General features: G+C 39.7%; 1 protein-coding gene across 1 annotated transcript in view; it reads left to right on the top strand.

Moving 5' to 3' along the window:
• The window catches only part of PCP4 (Purkinje cell protein 4), a 52,168-nt gene extending 46,924 nt beyond the window's left edge, over nt 1-5,244 (top strand). The window contains exon 3 of the mRNA XM_061453556.1: nt 4,890-5,244. Coding sequence (XP_061309540.1) covers nt 4,890-5,017 — 128 coding nt within the window. The 3' untranslated portion in view covers nt 5,018-5,244. The remainder of the gene's footprint in view (nt 1-4,889) is intronic.
• The last annotated feature ends 21,765 nt before the right edge of the window (nt 5,245-27,009 follow it).

Genomic DNA, 27,009 nt, shown 5'->3' with positions numbered 1-27,009 from the left:
TCCTTATGATGGTGGACTCATCAAGCAGTTGATGTTGTGGTCCAAGGAGCTTGTTCCACCACAACTCAGATTTGCCTGAATTGACACATGACCAGAGTCAGTCCATATTAAACACGTGATTTTGAAAAACTCACAGAATGACAGAGTTGTTATAGGGTTGGAAGGGACCTCTGGAGATCATCTGGTCCAACCCCCCTGCCAAGGCAGGGCCACCTAGAGCAGGTTACACAGGAACGTGTGCATGAAGGTTCTGAATGTCTCCAGAAAGGGAGACTCCACCACCCTCCTGGTCAGCCTGTAAACTCATCAGATCCTAGACTTCTTGTGGCCAGCCCATGACTGTTGGTGTTGAATTGTTCTAGTCACTTCTCCTGCTAGCAGTGATCAGAACCCAGCAGGGACAGGTATTGACACCCCTGGCTTGTCACGGCATGTTTGGAAGAGTGGGAGTCACTTTCTCAGAGAGGAAGTTTGGATTAAGTATGAAGGAATCTTTCAGGGAAAGCCTTGAAACAGCTAAGTGTAGTGAAAAAGGTTAGGGGGTTTATTTTTTATGGTGCTAATGAAACCAGATCCTCGCAGAAAGTGGAGAGTACAGGCCAGTGCTTATCAACCCTTTTTGATTTCTGAATCCCTCAATATCACAAGTAGCTTATGAATTGAAGTTTACTGCCAAAATTCTTCTTCCTACTAGTTTCCTCATGCAGGCCTGTGGTACTCAAGGGATCCTGAGATACCCATGTGGAAGAAGTCTGCACATTAGAAAGCACAGATACCAACAAAAGCGTGTGTGTGTGACTGAGGATGGGGAAAGAATCCAGATCTACTTTTATTGCTATATAAAGGTAGCTTAGAAGAAGGTAGCTTATTATCAGGCACAATGGTTGGCCTCCATCAGTAGGAATGAAAAAAGTAAGTCCAAAAGTAAGGCCTGTATGAGTGTTTGTCTATGCTCTGGCCTGCTGAGAGTGAAAATTTCCTGGGTTTTCAGATTGCTTCCAAGCTAGTGTTCCCTTGTGAAAAGAGAGCTGGAAGTGACAGACAGTGAATGAACGAAGGACATTTCTATGGATTTGCTTTCAGTTCTCTGTGTAACTTTCATTATTTGAGCATTCAAACTTGAAGCCTGCATGTTTGAGATATACAAATGACTACTGACAGGTAAAAGCTTGTGTGGCATAGGTGCATATAAAGTAGGAAGGGTGCAAAAGACTTTCAGTGTCGGTGTAGTGAGGTCATATCTAGTCTGTGCTGGTCCTGAACACTGGCTGGGTTTTCACTGTAATTAACTGGGTCAATTCTTAGTTTATAGAATTATAGAATTGTGGAATGGTTTGGTTTGAAAGGGACATTAAAGATCACTTAGTTCCAACACCCCTGCCATGGGGGATAGGATCTTGTGTTCTTAATTCTAACTAACCAGTAAAACAAAATAGTGTAGTCAGCAGGGTGTAATCTATTTTAGATCATTAGGCTATTTTTAGTAAAGCAACTCAAGGTAAAAGCTGAAGTCTTTTTCCCTTTGCATAGACAAAGCCAAAGAAGGCACACAACTTAATTCTCTCTCCAGATTGACAATCCATCTTTTAAAGTATCTGTGTTATGACAGTTGTGACATCAATAGAAAATGTTTTGGGGAGAACTCTGAGAAAATCCACTCCCAAAATTTAGGAAATACCCCATCCAACTCTTTGCAGCTAAACACAGAACTTGAACTCTTTAAGCAAATATGTCTGTGTATTTCTATATATTTATTTATAAATATTCTCTCTCTATATTCTCTATATATTCCAATTTGGATATTCCATACATGTATATCAAAAGAGAAAGAAAACACAGGTATGTCATATACATTAAATATAGATATACATATTGTTTTATAATGCACATTATAAATATATGTGTAATTATATAGATATTTGTATATCATCTACAAGCTAATAATGAATTTCTTTATTGCCCATGTTAATGTTATGGCCTATCTGAACACTTCTGATTTCTTAATCTACAAGTCTGAGTAATGGCTGAAAACTTCTCATCCTAGCATTTCTCCTTAGGGATGGGAAAAAGAGAGATACAGAAAGAGTTCATAAGGAATTTTAGTTTTGATTTCAACAAAAATGCATCGAAAATGAAGTCAGATCTTAAGATACGGTAAATTATTGTAGTAGAATTGATTTTAAGGCAGTGATGATGATTCAAAACAAGCAAAGATTAATTGGCCTGGAAATTTTAGAGAAAAATTATACTAAATACTGGGTTTTCTTAAGTCTCTAAAATCTTAATGTAAGATTGCTGAGTCACTACTGCAAGTTAACATATTGCTAAGACTTGGCTGCAATAGGAAATGAGTTGTACAAGCCAGATTTCAGGAGGTATGAAACCAATTGTGTCTACTCATTCATTCATCAGGTTTTCCTTATTGACATTTCCAAGGGACAGTAACTTATTTACTGAAAAGCTAGTATTGGTGTTCTGTTTTCTACTGTTAAGACTGACAGCTGTGTCTAGTGAGTGGGTAGGGAGGAACCTAAAACTTAGAATGTTACAACAAAAATGAAAATTATCAAACAATGAGAAGACATTTGCCTCATCAGTTTCAAAGCTGAATTAAATACTTATTATTAATATAGACATTTTAATAAAATATTTCTCCATAAGAAATAAAGGTGTTTCTCCATAAGTGATGCTCTTCTCTTTAGAATAAATTAATAGGACCCTATTAATAGAGGAAAGATCTGGACATATGGAGAAGGGAAACAGGTTTTATTTTCTCATTACTGATGCCACAAAGTGGTTGCTATTAGAGCTGGCTGATCAAGCTGTTAATTTTTTTTTCCCTCAGATATTTCAAATCAAAAGTCTATATTTACATAGAATTTTCTGACTGAAAAATTTAATTTTTTTTTACAGAATGATTTTTTTCCCTTTAACCCATAAATACCAGATCAAAATCAGCCCCACAAAGTACCAACCAAATGGTACTAAGTGATTTTGAAAATGATAATTCCTTTTGAAATTTGATTAAGGAAAAAATTCTCAGTTTCTTTGCTGTGTGCACAGCAATGTGGAGAAGATGGTAACTGGCCATAGGAAAATTTTCATAAAGTCTTGTGTTATAGCTATTATTTAGGAACTGGTACAAAAATTTCTGTTTCTTTAACAAGCCACTCAGAGTTTCAGTAGATAACAAAGGTTTTAATGGGAGATTTTCAGAAATTCAGAAATTCAGCTTTCTGCTTTTCTGTGTCAACAACTTGTGAGCATAAGGAAGTAATTTTTAACCTTCACCTCCCTTTCCCCATAAAAAATAAAGCAGTAATTTTATTACTGTACTTAAGGTGGTTGTGTTGCTTGAATAATTAACACAAACTGTGCAGATTCTAGGACTTAGTGCCTGTGAAAGTGTGATATAATGTTGGTACAATTCATTTTCTTCCATAAAATCTTTGCTTTGATAACCTACCTTTTCTTTATACTGCATAATCAAAGTTCTGATAAGCTTCCAAGCTGTTCTTCCCCTCCAGACTTTCTCTTTCTTCTTACATTTTCATCTTTCTTCATAAACGCTCTTCTAAGTAAAATATTCAGTGAGCTTTTCATTTATGTTAACATAGCTGCATCTATTTCATTATTGTATTTAAAATAAAATCAGTATGAAATATGCCAAAACCTTCCCTTTAAATATTTTCTCAGTTTAAAATGGATTCTGTTCATGGAAAATGGATGCAAAAATCAAGTTCTGAATAAGAACAAGTAAATGCAAGAAATACTGCAAGATTCATTATAAGCTCATGTAATGGTATCTGTGTTTTCTAGTGGAAAGGAAAGGGTGAGTGGGGACAAAGTTTCTTTGCATTTTAAAATACATTGAAAGCATTTCCCTTGATTTACATTAACAGTACTTGGGGATGAGCAGCCAGAGGTAGTAATCTCAAGAATAAAAAGCAAAGTGGTTCAAAATAGGTGAATGCCCACAGCTGTTTTAAGCAGAGCTGTCTGCAGACTCCTGGCATGGTGTTCACTGCAAGAATTATATAAGTGACTTTAACAATCAAGATTCTAGAGGAGAGAAACTCAGTGGTATGACGAGGTCAGTGGAGTAAATATGTGTTCTGACTTTATTAGTCTAGGTAGATTAGGGTTATCTTTGCAAGGAAGCAGGAGTTTTCCCAGGCCTGCACTTTTAGCACAAAGGTGGGTGAAGTAAATTCAGCAAAGTCAGCTGGGTTGTCAGTGTGGAGACTGAATGCAGTTGAATGAAAAGATGAGGACTGCTAATAAAGGAGGGCAAAAAGCCAAGGATTGAGAATGAAGAGCTACAACAGAACCTGGAGAGATGTGATGGAAGCAGCACAGCGACGGAGAGATTGGACGTAAATGATTCAAAGGGGAAGTGGTATGTGTTGAAAGGAATGAGGCAGGAAACAAGTGAAAGGATGGATATTTGCCTTAGGAAGTATTATCTCTTCCTCTAATGCAGGAAGATTGATAGGAACAGGGTCTTAATCCCTATTTTAAAATATTTTAAAGTGCCTTTTAGAGTAAATAGAAGGATATGAATAACTTCCACCTGCAGGGTACCACAGGAAGGTTACTCTGTTAGCTCCCTGGGCACGAGAGGATCTGCTCAGACATCAGGGTGATGCTTGGTGACTGCTGAGCACTGTTTGAATGTCACTCCTCAGTGCCTAGTTACAGACTCTGCCATTGGGAGTGTGTTGGGGGATTTGATTGGCTGTGTCCCAAGTTCTTTTTTCTGAATGTGTTCCACATCATCATGGCTATGTCTGTGAAGGAGAGAGGGGCAGAGATTTTCACCTCTGCTAGCCAGTGATAATCACTGTTTGAAAAAACTGTTGATGTTTCCTTTTGTTTTCTTTGAGCAGATGGGCAGAAGAAGGTTCAAGAGGAATTTGACATAGACATGGACGCGCCAGAGACAGAGCGGGCGGCTGTGGCGATACAGTCCCAGTTCAGAAAGTTCCAGAAGAAAAAAGCGGGGTCCCAGTCTTAGTAGCTACCTCACAGCTTAAAACAAAGTAATCTGAAATGATTTATCAAGAAAATCAGAAATAACACAAAGATGCATGTACAGAAATTATCAATATTTAAGCCCCCATTGGCAGATAACAAACCGTAAACCTGTGTGTGACTTCATCCCAGATGTTTCACGCCCATTATCCTCTGTAACTCACCACTTTACTTGATGTTGTAATAAAAAGTTAGGGTGAAGTAATTAAAGTGTCTGCCTTCATCTGTCTTTTCATATTAATCCTGCAACTACCGCGTTACAAATGAGCCCAGCCCAGATGCCTGTTTTCCTCTTCACTTAAAGCTTGGAGACATAAACAACACCGTATGTTACAAGGTTTTTGCTGAGGGATGAGAGTGTGCATCTCAGCCCAGCTTACCTCATTTGGAGAATTCCAGCTGCCAGCCAAATGTGACAATGAAATTACTTTCTCGTAATGAGCTGAAAGTAAAATGTTGCAGAGGGAAGCTGGCATGAGGGGAAGAGGTGTAGGAAGCACTGAGCAGTCTATTTTTGTCTAGTGATTATGCCAATAAAGTGGCTTAAGTGGGGAAATTGTCCCTGTCCGTCTTCTTTGCATGGTAACATTCAGAATTACCCAGTTTGGACCACATTGACTGTTATGGAAAACTAGAAATCAGACACAAAGAAACCTTTGGAAAGTTTTTTGTTTTGTTTTGTTGGGTTTTTTTTGTTTCTTTGTTTTTGTGTTTTAATTTGTAAAAATAGAAATTGACCCTCCAAATGCTGATACAGCTTTTCACTGTCTACATAATCAATAGCTATTTCTATGCCATCTCTCTCTTTTCATCTTATATTCAATTTTTGATGAGTAAGTCATAACAGACTCCCTGTATCCATTTGTTCTGGATTCAACATTATATTAGCCCTCATTTTATCACTGTATTAGCCCAGTTTCTAATTAACAAAATGCATCCACAACAATGTCTTTCTTATATTGGGAAACATTTCTATTTTCTCCCTGTTGTAAAACAGGAACAGACCAGTTTCAGACTAAATCTAAGTAAAGATCTTGCCTGGCATCAGACCTGATCAGGAATTGACTGCATGTATAATGCATGAGGAAGGTTTAAACAAGTACCTTATATTCTAAAAAAGGAGCAAGGAGCAATTTAGATTGAGCAAGCGGGACACGCACTACACAGAGATGTATCAAAAAAATCTCATCCTCTTCTTGGCTTCATCAGAAGATTTAGGGGTTTCAGTAGGCATCTTTGTCTCTAGGGAAATCAGAGAGAGAAGCGTTTTCTGAAGACTGGTGTTTGCAGTGGTTCTCCAAGAAGGGAGTGTGAGCCTCACCTCCAGGCTGACAGATGCAGGCATGCTGAGTAGGGACAGTCTGCCTGCCTGCCTTTAACTGGGCAACCTGGAACTGGGACTCCTTCAGCTGTGAGAGATGCAGGTATAATTCCCAGCTTTGCCTAGAGGGATTCATTTCTTCCTCTCCCACCTTCCACAGAAGTATTCTGATCACCAGGGCAAAGGACACATGTGTTGTTAGTGCCCTTGTGTAAAACAGAAAGCTGCAAACAAGGGGTAATAGTAGAGGAAAGGAAGAGTCTCACCCTGGCGGCTGTTGCTTCCCATGAGAGCACACCATAGCAACAGCACTGAAGGGGTGTAGAGCTGTGAGGGCAACGGGACTACAGAGCCTTACGCAGGTGCTGGGCAGCAATTTAGTGAGAAGCCAAAACATGATGGTGGTGATAGGAGCTCTGAGGCTGTGCTGGTTAGGAAGAGCCCTCAGAGAAGTTGAGCAGAGGAAACCCTGCAGATCCTGTGGGTGTTGCAGAAAGCCAGTGCAGAGACCTGTGAGGTGCTTAATAAGCACAGCAAGACTGGGTGGGAATGGGCAGGGCTCTTTAGACCTTAGTTTGGGGATAAATATCTAAATGCTGCCCGGACCCTGCCTTAGGCACCTGTGTCTGGGCCAGGTCCCGGTCCTATGTATGTCATACCCACACACCACCTGCAAAGTCAGAATTCTCTAAGCTGCTGCTCAGCGCTTTCCCTCTAAGAGCACATTCTAGCAGCACTGTTTCTGTGTGTTTAACAATGTCACAAATAAACCTCAAATAATACTGCTGCTGTGCTCCAAATGTGGTTTATGGAGGCCATGGATTCCCTGCTTGCCTTTCACAGAGACTGCCCACCATATAATAATTACCTTGACATAATAATTTAAAAATTGTAATGGGTTTGGATTGTGTTGGTGCCATTTTGTTTAGATGAACATATATCTGTAATAAAGGACTGCATTTGTGTTCTGCATTATGTCATTTGAAATAGCATGAGCTCTGTAATGGCTACTTAATTGAATAAAAACTATGGGTAAGCACTAGGCTTTTATATTTGATCTGACATTCCTTGGTCTTCAATTTCCTACACAACGGGAATAATCATATGCTTGGGACACAGAGAAAACAATTACATTATTGAAGCACAGCAACAAGGGCTATTAGCAAATGAATTATGGCTCTTTCAGCAGCAGGGCTATTCTTTAATGTGAGGTTCAGAGTGCACCTTTTACACACACATCCTTAATATACAGTGAAACATAATGAGGAAACAGTGAACTGGCATGGAATTTGGATTAATTGTGCCTGCCCCTGTCAGAAAATTTCCTTTGTATGAAAATGGGTTTGCATCACAGATTCATGTTCCTGGGAGAGGAGAGCTTTCTCCATCCTGAGTTGCTCTTTATTGATCCTTTGTTCATATCCAAGGTGGCAGGTTTTAATTTCCTTCCTTACCACTAATTCATAATTTTAAATGCCTGTCTGGATGCTGCCAAGGTGAGGAAGAGTTTGATTCAAACAGGAACTTCATTATGATGTGCAAAAGAGGACACTTAAACATTCTAGGTGTTATATGGGTCTTTTAACTTCCGGACACTCACTGAACCCTGTAGTTAACTGGTACTCCTAGCTGGTACCAAGCCATAGAAAGAAACATTCAAGTTAGGTTGATATCTGTGCTGATAAACCAAAAGTTCCCATAGGTGACATGAAAGATTATTCAGAGCAGCTGATTTTGCAGAGAAGAGGGTTATCATTCCCACCACATACGCCCACACCCTCCCCAGACACATCCATACTGCTTCTGCTCCAAATTACTGTCAGATTATCCCAGAAGAGAATAACCTACAGCTGAATGATCAGAACATTTGCCTGAGTCTTAGAAATCCTGTTTTCACATTGTTGCCTGGACTGTAAAATAACCTGTAGAAGTAAACAGCAACGGAGACTATCAGGAATAAAGAAACGACATCAGGATGCACAAGAATACCTAAATGAGGAAAGCGGTAAAGGAAGTGAATTCTACCAAGTTAAACAGACAAAGACAAGCCAAAGCCAACCTGTGGTTTGGTGAAAGTACAGTTCTAAATGAAACTCACTCTGCAGACTGGTAGCCTACTGAAGAATAGTGGGGAAGCAGAGGTCTTGCAGAAATTAGAATTAAATCTTGCATTAATGCCCAGAGCACGGTCTTTTTTGCAATACATCAGCCTGAGGAATTCATTGTCAAACTTAAATATCAGTAGAAGAGAATGGAGTAACCTGGCAAAATTAATAACAGCATATCGCCAGGACTGGATCACCCATGTGTTGTAGAGTAGCTCAGATACCCAATAGCCACCTTGTTCAACCCATAGCTTGTGGTGGCCTAAATTCCAGGGGAATAGGGCAAATCAGTAACTTTTTGAGAAAATGCTCTGGGAGTATTCCGAGATTTACAAAGACTGTCTTCATTAGGTAGCTAGAGAGAATCTATGATATGACATAACACAACCGTAATACATCAATGCCAGCCTGACAGCAGCTGTGATTCACAAATCTGACAGCAGTTGCTAATGGAGTAAACAGGTGGGTAATGGTAACCCAGGTGTATCTGGATTTTTAAGGATTTTTGACAGGACTCCCGTGAATGGCTCTTAGAGAAGTTAAACAGTCAGGGAACAAATAGTAGGTCCTCTTGCATAAAAACACCTAGTTACGGGACAGTAGCCAGAGGGGTAGGAATGGCATGTCTGGTTCTCACAGGAGCAGGGTGTCACCAGTGGGACTCCAATGGCATCTATGTTGTGCAACATTATTAAAAAGCACCTGAAAAGAGGGATGATGGAACATCAGGTGACAAATTGTTATATGGGTGCTTTCTACATAAAAATCCTTAGCTTTACAGGAGGGGGCTCTCCCTCTGCATGTCCCAGTGACCCTCCCAGGGAGGAGAAAGGGATGCAGATAGATTCTGGTAATGTGTGTGAAGGTCAGAGAACTCATGGAAACAAGTGACATTTCCCTCCCCTGGCTTATTTGCCCTCAGTCACCCGAGCTGGAATACAACACAGCTCAATGCTGCCCCAGGGAAGTGGTGGATTCCCAACACTGGATGCTTTTAAGATTCGCCTGGACAGGATGCTGTGGTATCTGGTCTAGGTCATGTTTGCCTCGAAAGGTTGGGCTAGAAGATCCTTGAGGTCTTCCAGTCTGGTATTCTATGATTCTATGATTCAATGCTGTGCTTTGAGCCCAAGAAATTGGGAGGATTCCTCAGGTGGATCCAGGGTGAGTACAGCAGGGTTCCTGTGGGATTACTTATGGCAGAGTGTACCTATTGGGCTGTTCACTGGAACTGGTGTCAGCAGCAGCTCTGTCATCTGCTGCACTCCTGGTGCAATGCCTCAGCTTGCAGCCTGCTTGAAGTTGCTCCAAAGCACCCTGACTGAGCACAGCAACCCAAATACACCAGTGAAGGCATCTGCCTGAGCACACAGTGGAGGTGGATGGCTGGAAGGGGATCCTCTCAGCAGCAGAGGAGCACAGCTGGGAAGGGAAAGCACTGCTGAAACTTACTGAGCCATCTGAAGGAGATTTCTCTTCAGCTCAGGTAATTGACTCCTGACAGCTGACCTGTTTCAGGGCTCATGCCTCAGACAAGCACAGGCTGTCTGGCATGAAACTTGTCACTGCCAGGAGGTGATTATGCAGCCCAATGAATCCTATCTGTCACCTGGCACTTCCCAGACACTGGTCTAAAACCCACTGGATCCTGAGGAAAGGCACAGCAGAGCTGGGGTGTTGCTAGCTGCCACAGTTCCTGTTCCTCTGCCTCAGAGGCCAGATGGAGCACGTCATGGTTTCGCCTTCATGAAAACCAAAGCTTGAGGTGTGTGTGGAAGAGCAAGGACATGACACCAAGGTGGTATAGCAGCCTGTGTTTGAGACATGGCTGCGGCACACATCTAGCCCTCAGTGGTGGTGCTCTGATGTAGGAGTAACCGGAGGCCTCTGCTTCTGAGAGGTGTCTTAGGTGCCCTCTACTACCCTCAGTCATTACCTGCCAGCTCCCATTTTAGACCTGGCAGCTGACTGTGGAAACTTCCAAAATAAAGAGCCAGCAGTTTGGCTGGGTTTTTATTTTGAAGGCCAATGTGGAGTAGAGAGCTTAATGTTTCTTTAAGACCCACAGGCTAGCAGATGTCTTGCAGCAAGCAGAAGCTTCCTAAGGTGTCTACTGACAGTCAGCAGTTTGCTGTGATGCTGCAAGAGATGCTCTGATTCTTGTATCATCTCAGTGCCATAATGTATGGCACTGCAGAAATGCATTTATATCCATTACTGACCATTTACCATTCACCTCATTTTTGACCTGACCTTAAATCTTTTTGAATGTGGTTATCACAAGCTTGAGGTCACTGGACAGGCCTGGACTGACTGATTATTTACTTGCAAATAGTATGGCAAACCTTGGATTTTAATTATGGTTTAACCTAAATTAAATATGCTTTGTTTTTCAATATCAGCTCTGTACACATGTTCAAAGCCTGATGACAAAAAAAGAGAGAGTGTATTATTGGATTAAATTAATATTTAGACATCTATCTCCTGTACATATTTAAATGCAGATATCCTTCCCAGTCTGAAATCAGCAGGTTTGTGTTGATCCATATGATCAAGACAATTTCACAGCGAAAAGATCAAGGAACCTACCTTACAAAAAGATGCCATGCTGTTTCTAGTCCACTAAGGTCTAGTCAGGAATGGGTTATTTAGCTCAACTCTTAAAATGTGGCAGTGCTTTTTGCTTATTTTTTTTAATCCCTAAACTCTCCCTGACAGATGGTCTCCTGCCTTTTAGTATCTCTAGCGATGGTGAGGCTAAAACCTTCCTTGGCAGCTTGCTCTACAGCTGAACTTTTCTTAAGGCTGTAAAGGTTGGTTTGTACTTAACCTAAATCCTCCCTTCTGCCATTTAGATTAATTTGTTCCAGATCAGCTATACCCAGTTTCCCTGATCTTATCTCGTAGGTCTCCTTTTCCAACCCCTTTCATCATTTTTTGTTATTCTTGTTTGAACTCTGCCAATTTATCTGTTGCCTGAAATTAAACGTAGCCATCCAGATGAAACGTAACCAGTGCCAAGCACAGCAGCATAATTATCTTGACTATTTTACAAGTGAAGATCTCCTTACCACAAATTTACATGGCTTTTGGCATTTTTTGTGACAGCATTATTTTGTTGGCTTAGAGTCAGAACATATTTTTTCCATGAATATGGAGCCTTTGCAGTCTCTCTCTCTAGTAAGTAATTCCCTCTTCTTTTCTACAAGAGACTATGTTGGCTGTAAAACACCTTTCTTAACTTTATAGTCCCACTGCACCTCTGCAATATCGGGATGATAGAGAAATCCAGATAAATGTCTTTATCTGCAGGTTTTGGACTCCAAATTGAGCCAGAGTTGTATTTGATTCAGACTTTTTTTGTGTGCTTTCCTCATTCCTATTTCTAAATTATTGCAGTCAGGTGCAGAGGTTTCAAAGACCTCTAAATCAACCTTTTTTTTTTTTTTGGAAGCATGGAAAAGATTTCAATGATTTTATTTGCAAAAGTTATCTTGCCTTTACTTGTGATGATTAATTATTTGTTAAGAAAAGTCTGAATATCCATACCTAAAAATAGCTCTTGAAATAAGCCTGAGGACTCTTGCCTCTTTTCAGTGCGCTGTGATTTAATGGTCTTCACAAAGGCCAAACCGATACTATTACTCAAATTCAGTAGTAGTTTCCACCATAAATATTCCCACTGAAGTCTTCAGGACTAATGTGACAGAAGGAGGGTATGTGAGGGGATGATCTCTTGGCCTCATGAAGTACACAAAGAATAGCTACTTTCTGCACTTAGTTTACAGCTTCTGGCAATATGATATCGCTGTTTTTCTTTAACCATTGTAATTTCTTCTTGGAAACCAAGTCCACATTTAATATAGTGAATGATAAAAAAAACCCCAAATCACAAGATGGTGGCAATGATTAATAGCAACAGCAACAATAACTACAGCAAGGGGAAAATTGCAAAAGACTGGCATTTCTCCCAAACACATGAAAATAGCTCAGCTCACATACACAAGCCACAGTGACACAGTTTTTTGTGTGGCAGGGGGATACCTATAATCTTCTTCCTGGTGTGGCTGAACTCAGTTGTTGTGGTGACAGCAAATTGGCACTTCTCAGCAGCAGGGACCTTGCTGGTCACATCCCTGCTTTCCTCTGCCCCTGCCCAGGGTTGGTGCCATCCCTCTTTCCACACTCCTGCACAGGTGATGTGGTGCTGCTTGCAAGCCAGATGTGGGAATTGTGTCTGGTCTCCACTTTAATATCACATGGAAGTACATGGGTCCCCTTTCTAGGACTGTAGTTTTGTTTGTTTTAAATCTCTGATTATCCCACTAAGACAAAACAGTCTGGTCCTGTACAGCCTTGAGGTGAGATTTGCTTGCAGTGTAATTTGTTAGCTGATGGAAACATATCTGCCGGCTTGTTGGGGCAGCTGACTGGCCTGAACAGGCAAACCTCATTTCCAAAAGACCAGGCAGCCCAAAAATAAGCAGTAGCATTAGACCTTTTCGTTGATAAACCACAGGTGGAGGAGTCAACACACTCCCCTAAAGCTTGGTGTGGTCCCAGCACTGGGTGTGCTTGTCAGGCCCCAGGAAGTGAGGAAGAGGACAAAGTGGACACACTGGTGGGAGATGATAGCAGGGCATGGGAGGAGAGTGAAGGTGATTGATGTAGTGGACAGGGAAGGGTTAGGGGAAAGGTGAGGGGACATATGTAATGATAGTGTGCTAAGGAGGAGGCATAGGGTGTGGGTAGAGAATTACAGTAAGAAGGGTGGGTGGAGGGGGAGCAGTGGCAGGGAAGGGAGGTGATTGCCTGATACTGAAGAGCTGGAGTATTTAATTTCCCACTCTCTCTTTTTCTGATATAATGAATTACTTAGATATTTCCCATTCAGTTATGTAAAACTAAACACTATAACATTGTCTTTAGGGGATACCTGGGCAACATTGTAAGTGCGGAGGCATTGCAATGTGTTCAAGTTACGCAAGGCAATTGGCAGGCATTTAGGGATCACAGCTGTGCTATGTAAACTCTGTCTTGGAGTTCAAAATAAAAATGTCAGTATTTGATCAGTATTCCTGTAGTTTGCCCTCTAGACTTTCCCCTGACATATGGTAACTGCAGTCTCTGGAGAACACACAAAATATCTCCTGCATCTAGGGTTTAAGAAGTGAATTGGGAGACATCATATTTGGAGAATTTAAAATCACTGTTAAAAGGGAAAGCAATTTTATTCCAGTAGAATTATTCTGCCATCAATATTCCTCTGACCATGGAGGGTTTTCTTTACAAAGGATAAGTTAAGACAATCAATTGTTTTTATCTGGTAAATTAAAATGGACAAAATACAATTTGGAAGTAGGTAATCACAGAAGTCATTTTCCACCCTGCATTAGCTCACATCTCAATGGATATTAGGCCTGCATTTATTGAAAGATAGCTTATTGCCTGGGACATTGGGATTTTAATAGAATGCAATGCGAACTCCAGTTTATTGACATCTGCTGCATGATGAATGATTAGCTTCTCTATTTCTGCTCTTTTTCATATTGCTGTGTGGATGCACACAAGGGAAAGGCATGCATTATGCATCATATTCTATATACTTTTATACAAAAGAAGTGGTTGTTGCATAGTTAAGAAGCACTTTCCATTAATGTAAGCTTTTCTTGCCATTAGAGTTACCTACGTTTATTCTGTACATGAGTTAGTACCCATCATCAGAATTAAAAGTCCATTATCTTAATTCTGTGCTACACATTGAAATTGTAGTCCTGCAAGCTTTATAGACTTATTTAAATAAGCAATTTTCAATATTATTTATAGTTTATAGCTGCCAAAGCTTCAAGGACTAGCAACAAAGAACAAAGTAACAGCATAAAAGTAAAAAGAATAAAGGAAATCCAGTGAGAAGGGGAATTCTCTTGATGACATTTTTGCCTGCATAGAAGCAGACCATTCTCCTCTGAGGAAGCAAGCACGGAATGATAAACATTCCTTTTTCATCTCCACAACATCCCTTCGGTGCCAGCGCACGGTCAGCGCTCTGGCTCACACCGGTGATGTGCAGCTGCTACACAGGAAAGCAGGCACTGGAGAACAGCCCTGCCTGCACCAACACTTTGTTTCTGCCCTTGAATTGTATTTGCATCGTGTACCACCTCACTGTGTACAGCAGTGTGGAGCTGGAGGCTGGGCTGCAGGACTGCAGTGCAAGGGAGAATGTGCTGCAGAAAGGTGAGATAAAACTCTTGGATCTGCTTCCTCACTGCCGGTACTGAAAGTTATAACCTGAAAATTTATCAATCTATGTCTGTCTGAGAGTCTCCTAAAATAGCCTTCCCGCAACCTGCTCTTGCTGGTGGATGCAGGCATGGGTGGGCAGCCCATGGGCAGCTTTGGTGAGGTGTATTGTGTTCCCACACAACAAGACCTAAGGGATAACAAAAAGGGCCTCAAAGTGTGTGTATGGGGGGGGAAGCATTGCTTCATGTAAAAGGATATTAATCAGACAAACTTGAAGACATCACCGAGTGCCCTTTGCAATTCACAATGCTGCAGAGCAGCAGCTCTCTCTCTGGTTTTGAAATGTCCTCAACCTCTGCTGTGGAAATAGCTAATGATATGTAGGAGATGGATGTAAGACTTGCAAAACACCACTGAAAAATTATTTGCATCTCAGGAATACAAAATCAGATGGCCGAGGAAGACACGTTTACACAGAAAGTTGATTTCTCAGCTGCTGAGAGTGTTTCAGGGAGTGCCTTAGCTGTTGTGGCATGAAGTGGCACATGCTTGTGCTGCTTTTACTCTGCCCTAGCAACCAAATTTCACTCTCCGACTTTCCTGCTGCTTCTTGCTAAAACACTCCCAGATGAATAGCTTTTCTGTTGATACACTACAGATAAGGCTTGACTGGGTTGCTGGAGTCAACACTATTAATTTTAGACAATAGGCAGAGGCCTCTGATGCAAATCAGCTTTAAAAGGTTACTTCTGTTTGTGCACTTTAGGCTATGTTATTCCCTTTTGTCAATCCATTTTCACATGCTCTGTCAGCAGCAATATTCTTTAGGGGAGACGATTATCAAGGCCAGTTAATTCCCTTTGCTTGTCTCTTCTCTGACATCAAATAACCTGTTGATTTCCACTGGAAAATACCTTCTCTCTTGGCACTTGGGAACACTTCTATTAATGAGCCTGGGAGTTAAGTATTACAAAGGCTACTTTCCAGTCTGATAATTTCTGAAAAAGCAATCAGTTTTGTTCTCTCCCTACAATACCAGTTAAATTACAACAAAAAACAAGACTTGCCAAGCTTATGTAAAGATGGATCACACTTCAGATTGTATTTTTGTGCCTTCTTAGGTTTACTGAAGTCCCAGAGGATGAAATTTGCAAAAGCAAGTACCATTTAAAGTCATTGGCACTTATGCACTTTAATCTCCTGGGTGCTTTTGCAAATCCTTCACAGCCTGTGTAAATGTGCTATATTCAACTGCAGCAGTTCCATGATGGATGAGGTTTCTGCCAAGCAGGGAGGTTTAGCAACATCTCTCTTCAGTAAGTGAATCTTACTGCTATTAACAAGCTCTCACCTAAAGCAAAATAAATCTGACTTAATTTGCACCAGCTTCCAGTTATTAGCCATCCATTTACAAACATAGCTGCAGTGACATCTGATTGTTTCCTGTTATGTCTGTTGCATCAAAAATAAAAACAAACAAATTCTGTCTTGTTACATATCTGCATCTGTTAGCAGTTGTGCAAGATTTGGCTGCAAGGATAGTTTTAAGAAAGAACCAGTCTTATGGAACAGGTATTTTCCTCACTGCTGTTTGACTTAATCTGAGACTTGCTCTGTTTCTTGAAAACAGAGGGAAGTGGTGCCTGTAATTCCTGGCAGGTGTAATAGTATTGCTGAGCTACAGCTACTACAGACATCTTTCTGGGGATGTAAAGTGCAAGATGAATGTCAGGTGTCTGAATTCATCAGGGGAAGAGTACAGCAGCCTGGTCATCTTCATGTCTGTGAATGTGCTCATGAGCTTCTTGTTGCCATCTCTGCTGTATTAGAAATGTCTGAACTTGAGAAGGGAGCACATCCTTTTCAGCTTCTGCAGTTACATGGGACGTATCTGTTCGGTAGAGTCCAGCTTTAATCTGAAGGAACAGGGCCTTTTCTGGTGCAGAAATTCCCTTTACTGGAGGGCAAACCAAGCCAACTTATTGGCTATTTAGGCCTTGCCATAAGGTTCAAAGGCTGCAGCAAGCCACCTTCCAACACATCCTTGAAAGTATCCAGACTCTTTCTCCTATCAAAAGAGATCCTGCTTAAGAGAGAGAGTTTATCCCTTTTTCAGATAGAGTTGATCCAATCCATTACTCCTTTGTTATTTATATAGCATTTACATTCACTACTACAGTGCTTATGTTAGAAATGCTTACGTGATACCAGATGTAAATAGTTAATAGACTGGAAAGTCACAGTTAATGGAGACTTGGAAACACATCTAATAAATCCCTCAGCAACGGAGGCCAGGCCTTAGAGGTGGACTACTTGCAAACCAGTTTTTACCAAACTTGGAAAAAGTTGGGAATTTAGTAAACTATACTGAAGATATAACTTTAAATGAGGATGTGAGGCTGTTAATTGTATAACCTAGGATATTTGTGACTTCCCCTCATGGTGGTGTAGGGCTTTTCATTCTGCCGTCAAAAAACTATTGGAAATTGTCAGTAGGAAATGAATAATTCTTATAGAATCTTTTTTCCTCTGACCTGAAAAGAAAGAAAATAAAAAAAGAGCTCATTGCTACAGTCTGACACTGGCTTCTCTGATTAACAAGGCCAAATATTTTAGAGAAATCTCTTTCTTGGCTACATACAATCAACCAAGTTAATTGATCAAAGAGAGACTCTTTCTAAACACCCTGTTCAGCAGAATAACTGTGTTGTTTTCCCATTTAGTGCAACATGAGAGGCTCTGTGTTCAGCTGAAATTTAGAAAAGGGTACTGCATCTCTGCTACCTGCCTTGGTAACAGCTGCATTGCTGCAATAAGAAGTAAATCTCAGTCTCTGGGGTTAAAAGTTCTCTCTCCTTTTTTTTTTTGGTATTATTATTTTTCATTTTTTATTTTTATTTTTTTACTTTAGGTTTTGTTTTGGGGTGGTTTCTTTTATGTGTGTGTGTTTGTCTCTTTGTCTGTTTGGGGGTTTAGTTGGGTTTTTTAAGCATAGTTTCCAGAGTCATATAGAAGGCACTATTTCTCCTGGAACAAATAAGGAGCTACCTTTTAAAACTTTGTTGACATGTTGATGGATGATTGTCCTTGTACTTCAGTAATGGAACAATTTAAGTAGTTGGGATTTTTTCTGTGCACTGGGCTATAACTGTTCTCTTTTCAAACTGTTATGCTTTATGAGTTTAGAGTGAGGAGAAAACCAAATGTAGTACCTTTTCTTAGCTATGGTATTTAACTTCAGACCTTACAGGATTATCTAGTTAAGTTCATTAACTAAACTGTCAGTCAGGGAACAGGTTATTTTCAGCTCTTTTCTGTTGACAAAAGATCAATATAAACAGGTGCTATATGTTTCTGGCCAGTGCATCCAACTGCTTGGCTATACATAGTGGGGCTGTTGAAACTGGGGCTGTTCAGCCTGGAAAAGAAAAAGCTGTGTGAAGACCTCATAGCAGCCTTCTAGTACCTGAAGGAGGCCTGGAAGGATAAATAGAATCAGAATGGTTTGGGTTGGGAACAGTTTGAACATGGAAGTTATGGATGTCCCATCACTGGAAGTGTTCAAGGCCAGGTTGGACAGAGCCTTAGGCAACATGGTCTATTGGAAAGTGCCCCTGCCCATCCTGGGGGAGTTGGAACTGGATGATCTTAAGGTCTCTTCCGTCTGTTCTATGACAGCCCATGTGGGTACAAACACATGAACATTTTAACAATTCCGGAAGACAAAAGCATTTAGATCAGACATTTTGATGTGTACAAAATCTGCATTTCATGTAAGAGCTCTAATAATCCCTTGTGCACAGGTGTTCGGTTCTTTCAAAAGTGTGTGCATGACCTTTAAAAGAAATTACTCTTTGGAGAACCTTCCTGAGTGGGTTATTTCTGCTTTACAAATGAAGCTTAGTTCAAGGTCCAGGGGAAACTAATGGGAAGTATATTCACCAAGCAGTCATTTTCTCTAATTGAATTCCTGGAGAGGAATAGCTAGAGGAACTGGTGGCTGACATGTTTGCCTTGGAATCTAGCTAGGGAGAAATGAGTGACAGAGTTCTTTGGTAAGACAGGTGCTGCCATTCTTGGGTGAAAATAAGGGACAGCATAAAAAAATCAGCAACCCTTTGGAGAAGCATGGTTCCCTTAGCTTTCCAGGATTTCTTTTTTTCTTCTTCTGAATTTTCCTTTGGCTGTGACATAAAATTCAGTTATTAAGAACTTTACTTTCTTGTTTAAGATATTATGTAAGTTCAGTGTAACTGTAATGCATATTTGTATTTCATAATCATTTCTTGAAACTTCTTTGCCTGTGTGAGCAAAGCCTAAGCCTTAAGGGATTTAATATTTAGCATATTTCTGCAATCTGGCAAGGTTGTCTTTCTGCTGATATATTTGAGTTAGGAATTTACACAGCAAATGCCATAACTATTAAGAGTGAGAGAAAGCTAGAATTCTGAAAAATTAAGACATTTAAAAATAGAACCTGACCTTCTCTAATGCAGTATTCCTGATGCCCTCTGCAACATACATACACCCTTCACTTTATATTCCCATCATACATGGTACAAACAAACATAAATCTGTCAGAGGTTTCCACCTTTTGCAAGCGTTTACAGTTTTCAAAGTCATCTTTTTCCTTCCTTCAGAAAGTGTAGTTCCAACAGTGATTAAAAATTTTCTTCTCAGAAATCAGAACGTGGATTCAGCTATTTGAGAACAAATGTGCAGCAGTGAATTAAATAATTTTGCATATTTATTTTAAAGAATAGTTACTGTTATGAACAAGTAGTCTATCATCTGTTCTTTGTTGTAATTTAACTTTCAGGTAATGAATGATATCAAACCAGCGCATACAGGAGAAGATTGTTCTAATTTTAAGATTGTCATAGTTTTTAGCATTAAAAATGCAGCATTCACCCATCTACCTCTTCACCATCTCTAAGAAGCTTAAGAATTACAAGTTAGCAAATATAAACTAATACTAAAATGTCATTTGTTATATCTGTGGAACATCTTCAGTTTCTTTGTGCTTTCCTGTGCAGAGCTAAGTACTCTGTGCCTCAAAAATTCCCAGTTGTCAAAGATGACATGAGCAATCTGCTAGCAGGGAAGGAAATGTGATGGAAACCTCCAGTGCTGTAGACTTTAGAGTTAAACTGATATCTTAGGGGGGAGCATGTTTGCTGTTTCTGCAGTATATGAGCATTCAGCATACAGTAATTCTCTTTTCTATTACTTTGAAGGCAGAGTGATTGCTTCAAAAGTCAATTTTAGTGTCACCAGCTGCACATCATGATATGTTGACCAACTACAGACAGTTTTATGGTAGTATACTGCATACATTTACAAACATTGCAAATGATTCACTTCAATCTTGAAAATATTTATGCAGACCTGTTCCCCTTTCAACTAATTGTACACCAGGAGACAAACTTCAGAAGTATTTTGGTACTGCTTTAGCTTAAGTCATCAGTGGACACAGAAAAAAAAGTTCCACTTCTTTCAAGAGGTCTTTGCTAACTTCTGCAGCTGAAAAAGGAGCCAATATTTTGCTTATAATGCATGAAATGCACTTGCTATCAAGGTATATCTTTTTAACATGTGAAAAGTCTTGGAAAACAACCTTTTGTTATTGATTCATCGCTGATGAGAGCAAGCATAGACTATATGATGCTGGATTTTTATGCTACAACAGACATAATGCCTTCTGTAATCCCTCATTTCCAAACAATAAAAATGGTTTTTAAATAGTTCTCAGAAGCTATGCTTCTGATCTATAATGATGAAACACTCTGAAGGCTGCCTTGCAATTAGCTGTTATATTTCGATACCATGCTAAGAAACTGGAAATGCATTCAGCTGGAGCTGTAATAAATCTCATATCTATTCTCCCCTCTGCCTTGCAAAATCATCCACGTACTCATTGCAGAAAGCATGATGCCTTTTCTTCTTTTTGGAGGTGCTGTTTGCCTTATTGATAGACCTTTACTACTGCAGTAACTTGTATAGTCACAGTGCATGAAAGAATGTAGTTTGACCAGCTGATATAAATAAATCCTAATTTCAAAATTAAACCATGGCTCTGCTGACTGTTCTGCTCCCCTTGTGTGTTGGACTAACAAATGGCTCCAGATGCTTTGCCACATACAGCTACTATTTATTGCCCCCCCCCCCCCCCCCCCCCCAAATCATGGAATCAACTGATCATCAAACACTAAGCTACAGTAAAATATCAGAGCAATCCTCACCTAGCCTGCCAAGATAAAGCTAGGTATTTAGGTAAACTGTAGAGTTCTGGAAGAGAATTGAAATTTTTGCTCTTTGGAGTTGCAGTTCTCCTGGTGGCTGAAGGCACATTTATATGAATGACAAGAAAAACTGAAGACCCTTTGGTGGTAAAGTGTAAACTTTTGTTGATAACATTTTAGGATTTGCTGTCAAGCACCAGCATCATCTGGGGAAGCAAAGCAGCATGCGGTAGCGAGCTCAGCCACTCAGAAGCTGGTGGCAGGCAGAGGAAGTTTTCACCATCACTCCCTGGGTAGTCCTAGGTCTTTGGCTTTGCCTCTCTATAGCTGCTCTCCCAGTCTTTCATCAACTACAGCCTCAGCAATGGGGTACGGCAGAGGCCCCAGCAGCTTGGTCTCTGCTCTTTGAGATCGTGGAGCCTGGGTGACATTTTGCTGGACCGGAATTTGCTGAGGAGCCCTCCAGAAGTATGATGCCATGGATAAAAGACCAGGTCTTGGAATGTAGTATAGGCAAAACTCTTGCAGCAAAGCATTTGTGGTTGATTTACCTTCTTACCCTTTGCTCAGATGGCATAGGAATAAAATAAAGGCTGGTCCTTTAAAACAAGGCAGTATAGTCACTCCATACACTGCTGGTGGAAAGGATTCAGATTTCAAGTGTCTTTTTTAATAATTATTATTTTGAGGAACTTGGTGTTTTCCCACCTTGGACAATGTTTTTCTTTTGTCAAATATGCCACCCACAGGCAACAGAAAGCCATAAACCCCACAACTCCTGTCATCTGCTCCCTTCTTCTAGATCATTTCTTGTCAGAGACAAGCTACTCTCTTCTGAAATCAAATCCAGGGTAGGATAGCTACTTCAGCTGGGGCAGAAAGAAGCTCCCTTCTTTCATTACCTGAGTTTGGGGCTCCAATACATGACTGCTAAGGAAGCATAAAGTTCACTTTTTTAAATAATCAGATTTTGAGCTTTCATGCTGCTAAGTATCCCCTTAGTCCCGATACTTGAAGGAATGCATGTTCCTTGAAGAGAAAAAAAAAAAAAAAAAAGACGATTTGATACAAAATAACAGCAATTCAACACACTTTGAATTTCCAGCAAGGTGAGAATTTTCTCTTCCTCCCTCTTTGTCCTCATCAGACCCCATCTCAGCTCAGCTTTTGGCACCATTTTGTCCTACCAGAGCAGCTTCTTCATCACTTCTGTGCCTGCTGCCAGCCTTGCACCACCCCTTTCTTTCCTGTGCCGTCACTTAATAAAGTCACAGCATGAGTTGCGGGGCAAAATCTTGTTTCTCTCCATGATGGATCATTTCTGAAAGAACCACTTTCAATCAGTACCAAACAGTTTTCCATAGGATTGCTGGGTGCTCAGCACTTCTGAAAGCACTTATGTCCCTGCCTGTCTGTGGCAGTAGGGAAACCAGCTTGAGGCAGTGGTTAAAATCACACTTCAGCTTTATTTTATATGTGCAGCTCCAGGTACGTGACAGCATTTTTGTTTGCAGCAGTGGTGGAAAGAGTAGGATGATATGAGAAAACACAGGTACCTCTTCTGAACCGCATCAGAAATCTTAACAGAGATTGCCTTGCTCTCCCTACAGCCTGTGTTTCACATGAGCCGTTTTTTGGAGGATGGCTGGAGGGAAAAACTTTTAATCACAATCCACACCAGCTGGTTTTCAGTCAGCAAACCTCTGTCACTTCAATCAGTAACCTAGGAGGAAGAGCTGTTCCATCCCCAGCTATTGAGCTATTCCTTCCATCATCTTATTCAAAACAAAGTTTTCTTTGATGCCCATCGCCCATTTTACCTTTCTTTGTTCTACTTCCCACCTTTAACCCTCTCTTGGAGAGCAAGATACTTTATGACCATGGTTACAGTTCTCAAAACTGTCAGCAAAGGCAAGTGACGGTGTCTGAGGAGAAGAAGCAATCAGCCTTCAGCTGTCAAACACCCTTCTCTCCACATAAGCAGGAAACTTTTCACAATTCAAGTTTGCTTATTTCCTGAGCTAGTTAAAGGCCATGAAATGCTAAGTTAATGCTGCAAGCACATTACTGCCTCTTTAATTTATTTCAGCTAACTTCTGTTGATGGCATTTGGGTAAGCTAAACTGCCAGTTGAACTGAATTTGTTGTGCAGTTTGAAGTAAAAACAAGGCTGGAAATAGATCTGTATTCAGAGGCATCTAATTAGGAAAACATCATGATAGTCAATGCAAATGTTTTCCAAGGCACTGCATCTGTGCACCATGCATCAATTGAATACTGAGATTGCAATATCCATTTTCCAAGTAAAAAAAAGCCATTTTATGAGAAAAACATGCACTTTCAGTCTGACTGTGTGAAAGAAATAGCAACCTTCAGGTTTTGGTGCTTAAGCCCCTGTGTGTAAATTTCCTCAATGAAATAAAATTAGAAGGAAAAAAAGGAAGTAAGAAGGAAAATTTGCAGGGCAGGATGTACCATAAATCTCTGCAATGCTTATTTGCTGAGAGTTGTGGTTTAGAAACGCTTGCTTCTATAGCATTAGGCTGCATTCAAACACTGCTTGATGTGGAAGGTGACAATCTAAATGGATCGCTTTTGCAGGCCCAAACATTATGAACTGCTCTGAGCATGCTGACCTATGCCCTCCCTTTTCATCTCTTAACAAGTGTTTATATATTTTAGTCCAATTGAACGTGTGTTTATATATATGCATACAGATATATGTAATTACATATACCAGAAAAGAAATGCTCCTTCCTGAGCAGTATGAAGGAATCAAGGGCTTGGGGTTCAGCTTGTAGATAGACTAAAAATAAGACTGATAATGGACAAGATTCTCCATTCTTACGTTAGTCTTTCTCACAAATCCATGGTCCAACCATTCTTCTTTTTTTTTTTTTCTTCTTCACTGTAGAGAAAAAAATGAGGCATTTACTTCACTGGGCATACTTCCAGATGTGAGAAGAGTTTCTCTGTGATCTGAGCTCTTAGACCTGGTACAAGTTACACATAGGACAGGCTGATCATCATAGGAGTATGAGTGAGAGTCTCTCCTATACATAGAGTTACTTAGTCCATTATACACTCACTGTCTTTCTGCATCTTGCTACTAATGGAAATAAACTTTCTACAAAAGATGAAAAAACCTAATTGGAACATCATTAGCCATTAAAAACCTTATTGGAAAAGAAAAGAGAAAAGAGAAAAGAGAAAAGAGAAGGAAAAGAAAAAAAGAAAAGAAAAGAAAAGAAAAGAAAAGAAAAGAAAAGAAAAGAAAAAAAGAAAATACTGTTGAAAAACCTGCTAACCTATTTTGTAATGTATAAAAGTGAAGTACCAGTATTTCACTAACAACTGGGCTAAAATGCAAGTGTTAATGTTCTTATTCATATATTGTTAGCGAGATTTTGTGGAGTTTCATTAAAGCATTTAAAATACTTTGAAAGCATCAGAAGTGCTGGGGAGTGTTTTTCCTGTGATTCTAAAGTGTTATAAAAATCCTTAAGTATCTGTACAAACTCTCGCTAAGAAAGAAAAGAACTTGCTTCTAGTGACTAAACCCGACTAAAAATAACTAGTCCGTCAAACTGAAAAGAACAAGCAATTTTATTCAAGTTCATTTTGGGATTTGATTATTCTTTTGTAAATGGTAGAAAACAGCACTCCTGAAAATCCAGGCAGAAAAACAGATTGATCTCCTAGGTCTGTTTAGTTGCTGCCCTTTAAGAAAACAGATAGCTCTCCTCTTTTCTTGGAGTAAGAACATAATTTCTGGCCTCTCACATCTGTAGAAATCTGCTTTTCATGAAGAACTTATTCAGCAAGTCATTACAGTTCTATTTGTAGAACAAATGGATCTTTAATGGTTCACAGTCTTATTTGAATATTCATGCTAATGTGCATTTTTTCCTGTTAAGAAATAATCATGTGGTAACCAAGAACTCCAATTAGCTGCAACATGCAGTTCTTTTACAAAACTAATTTACACAGATTCTTGACGAGACTGAGGAAACTACCATGTTAATTAAGGAAATTAAAACCACCTGTCCCAGCTCTAGTATGTACAATATACCCTTTACTGCTTCAGTGTTTCCTAAGGATCTCCCTGCTTATAAACATGAAAAATCCTGACTGTCCATCCTGAACATAGAAAAAAAACTAGTCACTGCAGATCTCACTACTGACTGCTATACAAAATAAATAAAGCTATGATGAAAAATGAGGAAGAAATGAAAATGCAGAATTTAAGCAGGTCTTCTCACTTGACTGGTATGGTGTCATAATTCATACAAGCTCAGCACCTTTTTTATAACTATACTCAATGAAGTCAACTGTTCATGTTAAAGAAGGATGTTCTCACCAATATCCTTGGTTACAGGTACATGTGCACATGCCCACTAAATACCTCATTTTGCTATCTCCCGAAGCTCTTTTAAAACAAAATTATCAGCGATTTCACATTCCCAAATTCTGCAATTACACAGCTCAGCCCAGTGCCAACACTGACTGACAGTTTTCCACAGTCAGCTTTATAACTGTCCTACTGAAAACTAAAAGGAAAAAAAAGTTTGACAAAAGTTTGTAGTAATAGTTTTTGACAGAGCCTTATAAATCTGTAGTCAGGTAGGAACTGATTATGGTTCTTTGCATATTTTACTTACTTCCTAAAAGTAGCAGTAATGCAAAACATATTGGAAATGTCTTCAGGGACTTTTTTTTTTTTAATTCTGTTTATTAAACAGTACATTACAAAGTGTATTTGCAGATTTTTTTTTCTCTAATTGTCTTAGAGAGAACTATTATTTTCTGTCATATATTAAAGAATACAAGAAGCAAGGGAAAGAAAATAAGAACCCCAAAGCATTTCTATATCATTACCCATTTATTAAAGCACTTAAGAGTGTGTACTACCCACACATTTTTATGTGAGATCCATTACAAAAAGTACTAGCCCTACTGATCTGATGGAAGCTTTGCCTTGGGGACTGAACTTCATAGCCTGAGCTTTAGGCATACCCTTGTTTAACTGGTGACTGGGGACTTGTGGTTGCAAAAATTAGAAGTTAAAAGCCTTGCTGACAGAGCTAATAAGGTTGTGAGAAATTGAATTACACAGCATTGCACAGAGAAATAATTGAGGAAGATAAAAGTTCTCTAGAAGAACTGAGAAAAATTGGTGCAACATTTACAGGACTGGTATGTTAACTTCTGCTATCTGTCTTTGCTGTGCTCTCCTATTTTCACCTGTTGTCTTTTTAGTTTGCTACATAAAGAAAATAATTGTACATTTTTCTTTTAGTCTTTAAGTAATCAATTGACGAATACTCAAAATCTTGGACTGGATGAACTTTAAAGGTCCCTTCCAACCCAAACTATTCTGTGGTTCTATGAACTCCACTATGCATGTTATTGCACAGTCCACTCTTAAGGTGAAATATTACTCATTGAAATACTGATTGGGGCAGAAGGAGGACAAGGAGAGGGTGAATTACCTCTCCTGACTCCTGAGTGCAGACATGACCTATGGCAGTTGACTGTACACACACACCTATATTATCACATTCATGCATTTTTACCTTATGTATAAAACATATCCATGACCCTAGATGCAGACCCTTATGATCCACAGACATTAGTATATTACAGGACTGTCAGAGCACATTTTTCTTTATTAAATCACCTAAAACTAAAGGATTGCCTATTTATTTATTTATTTTGCACTAGGAGCTCCAGTTGAGTATTTTCCTTTTTTGCTGACAAACTCACATTTTTGTCCTCTAATAGGACACTTAGAAAGTCAATAAGATTTGGGAAACCACTTCACTGTGTCTGAACTTAAGCCAGATCACAGTGATATTAAATTAACTCCTTTTAATAATTCATTGCATCAGAATATGGTTTACTTTTAGCTAGCTCTTACAGAAGAAAAAAGGCGTTTGGCTTCTGAGCTTCATCTTGCAGAGCTGATGAATTGCTCCCAGGCTGCTGTCCAGATGGTCCTCCAAGCTGGGCTGCCAGAGAAAATCCACCACATCTTCCCCCTCTCTTTCCTCCCAACACC

Source organism: Pezoporus flaviventris, unplaced genomic scaffold (genome assembly GCF_033815535.1).
Source record: "Pezoporus flaviventris isolate CSIRO_AGI_PZ_B2104156 unplaced genomic scaffold, CSIRO_AGI_Pfla_v1 ptg000015l, whole genome shotgun sequence".
In the NCBI taxonomy this organism is placed as follows: Eukaryota; Metazoa; Chordata; class Aves; order Psittaciformes; family Psittacidae; genus Pezoporus; species Pezoporus flaviventris.
Note: the sequence above shows the minus strand (reverse complement) of the source record. Positions and strands in the feature narration are given on the sequence as shown.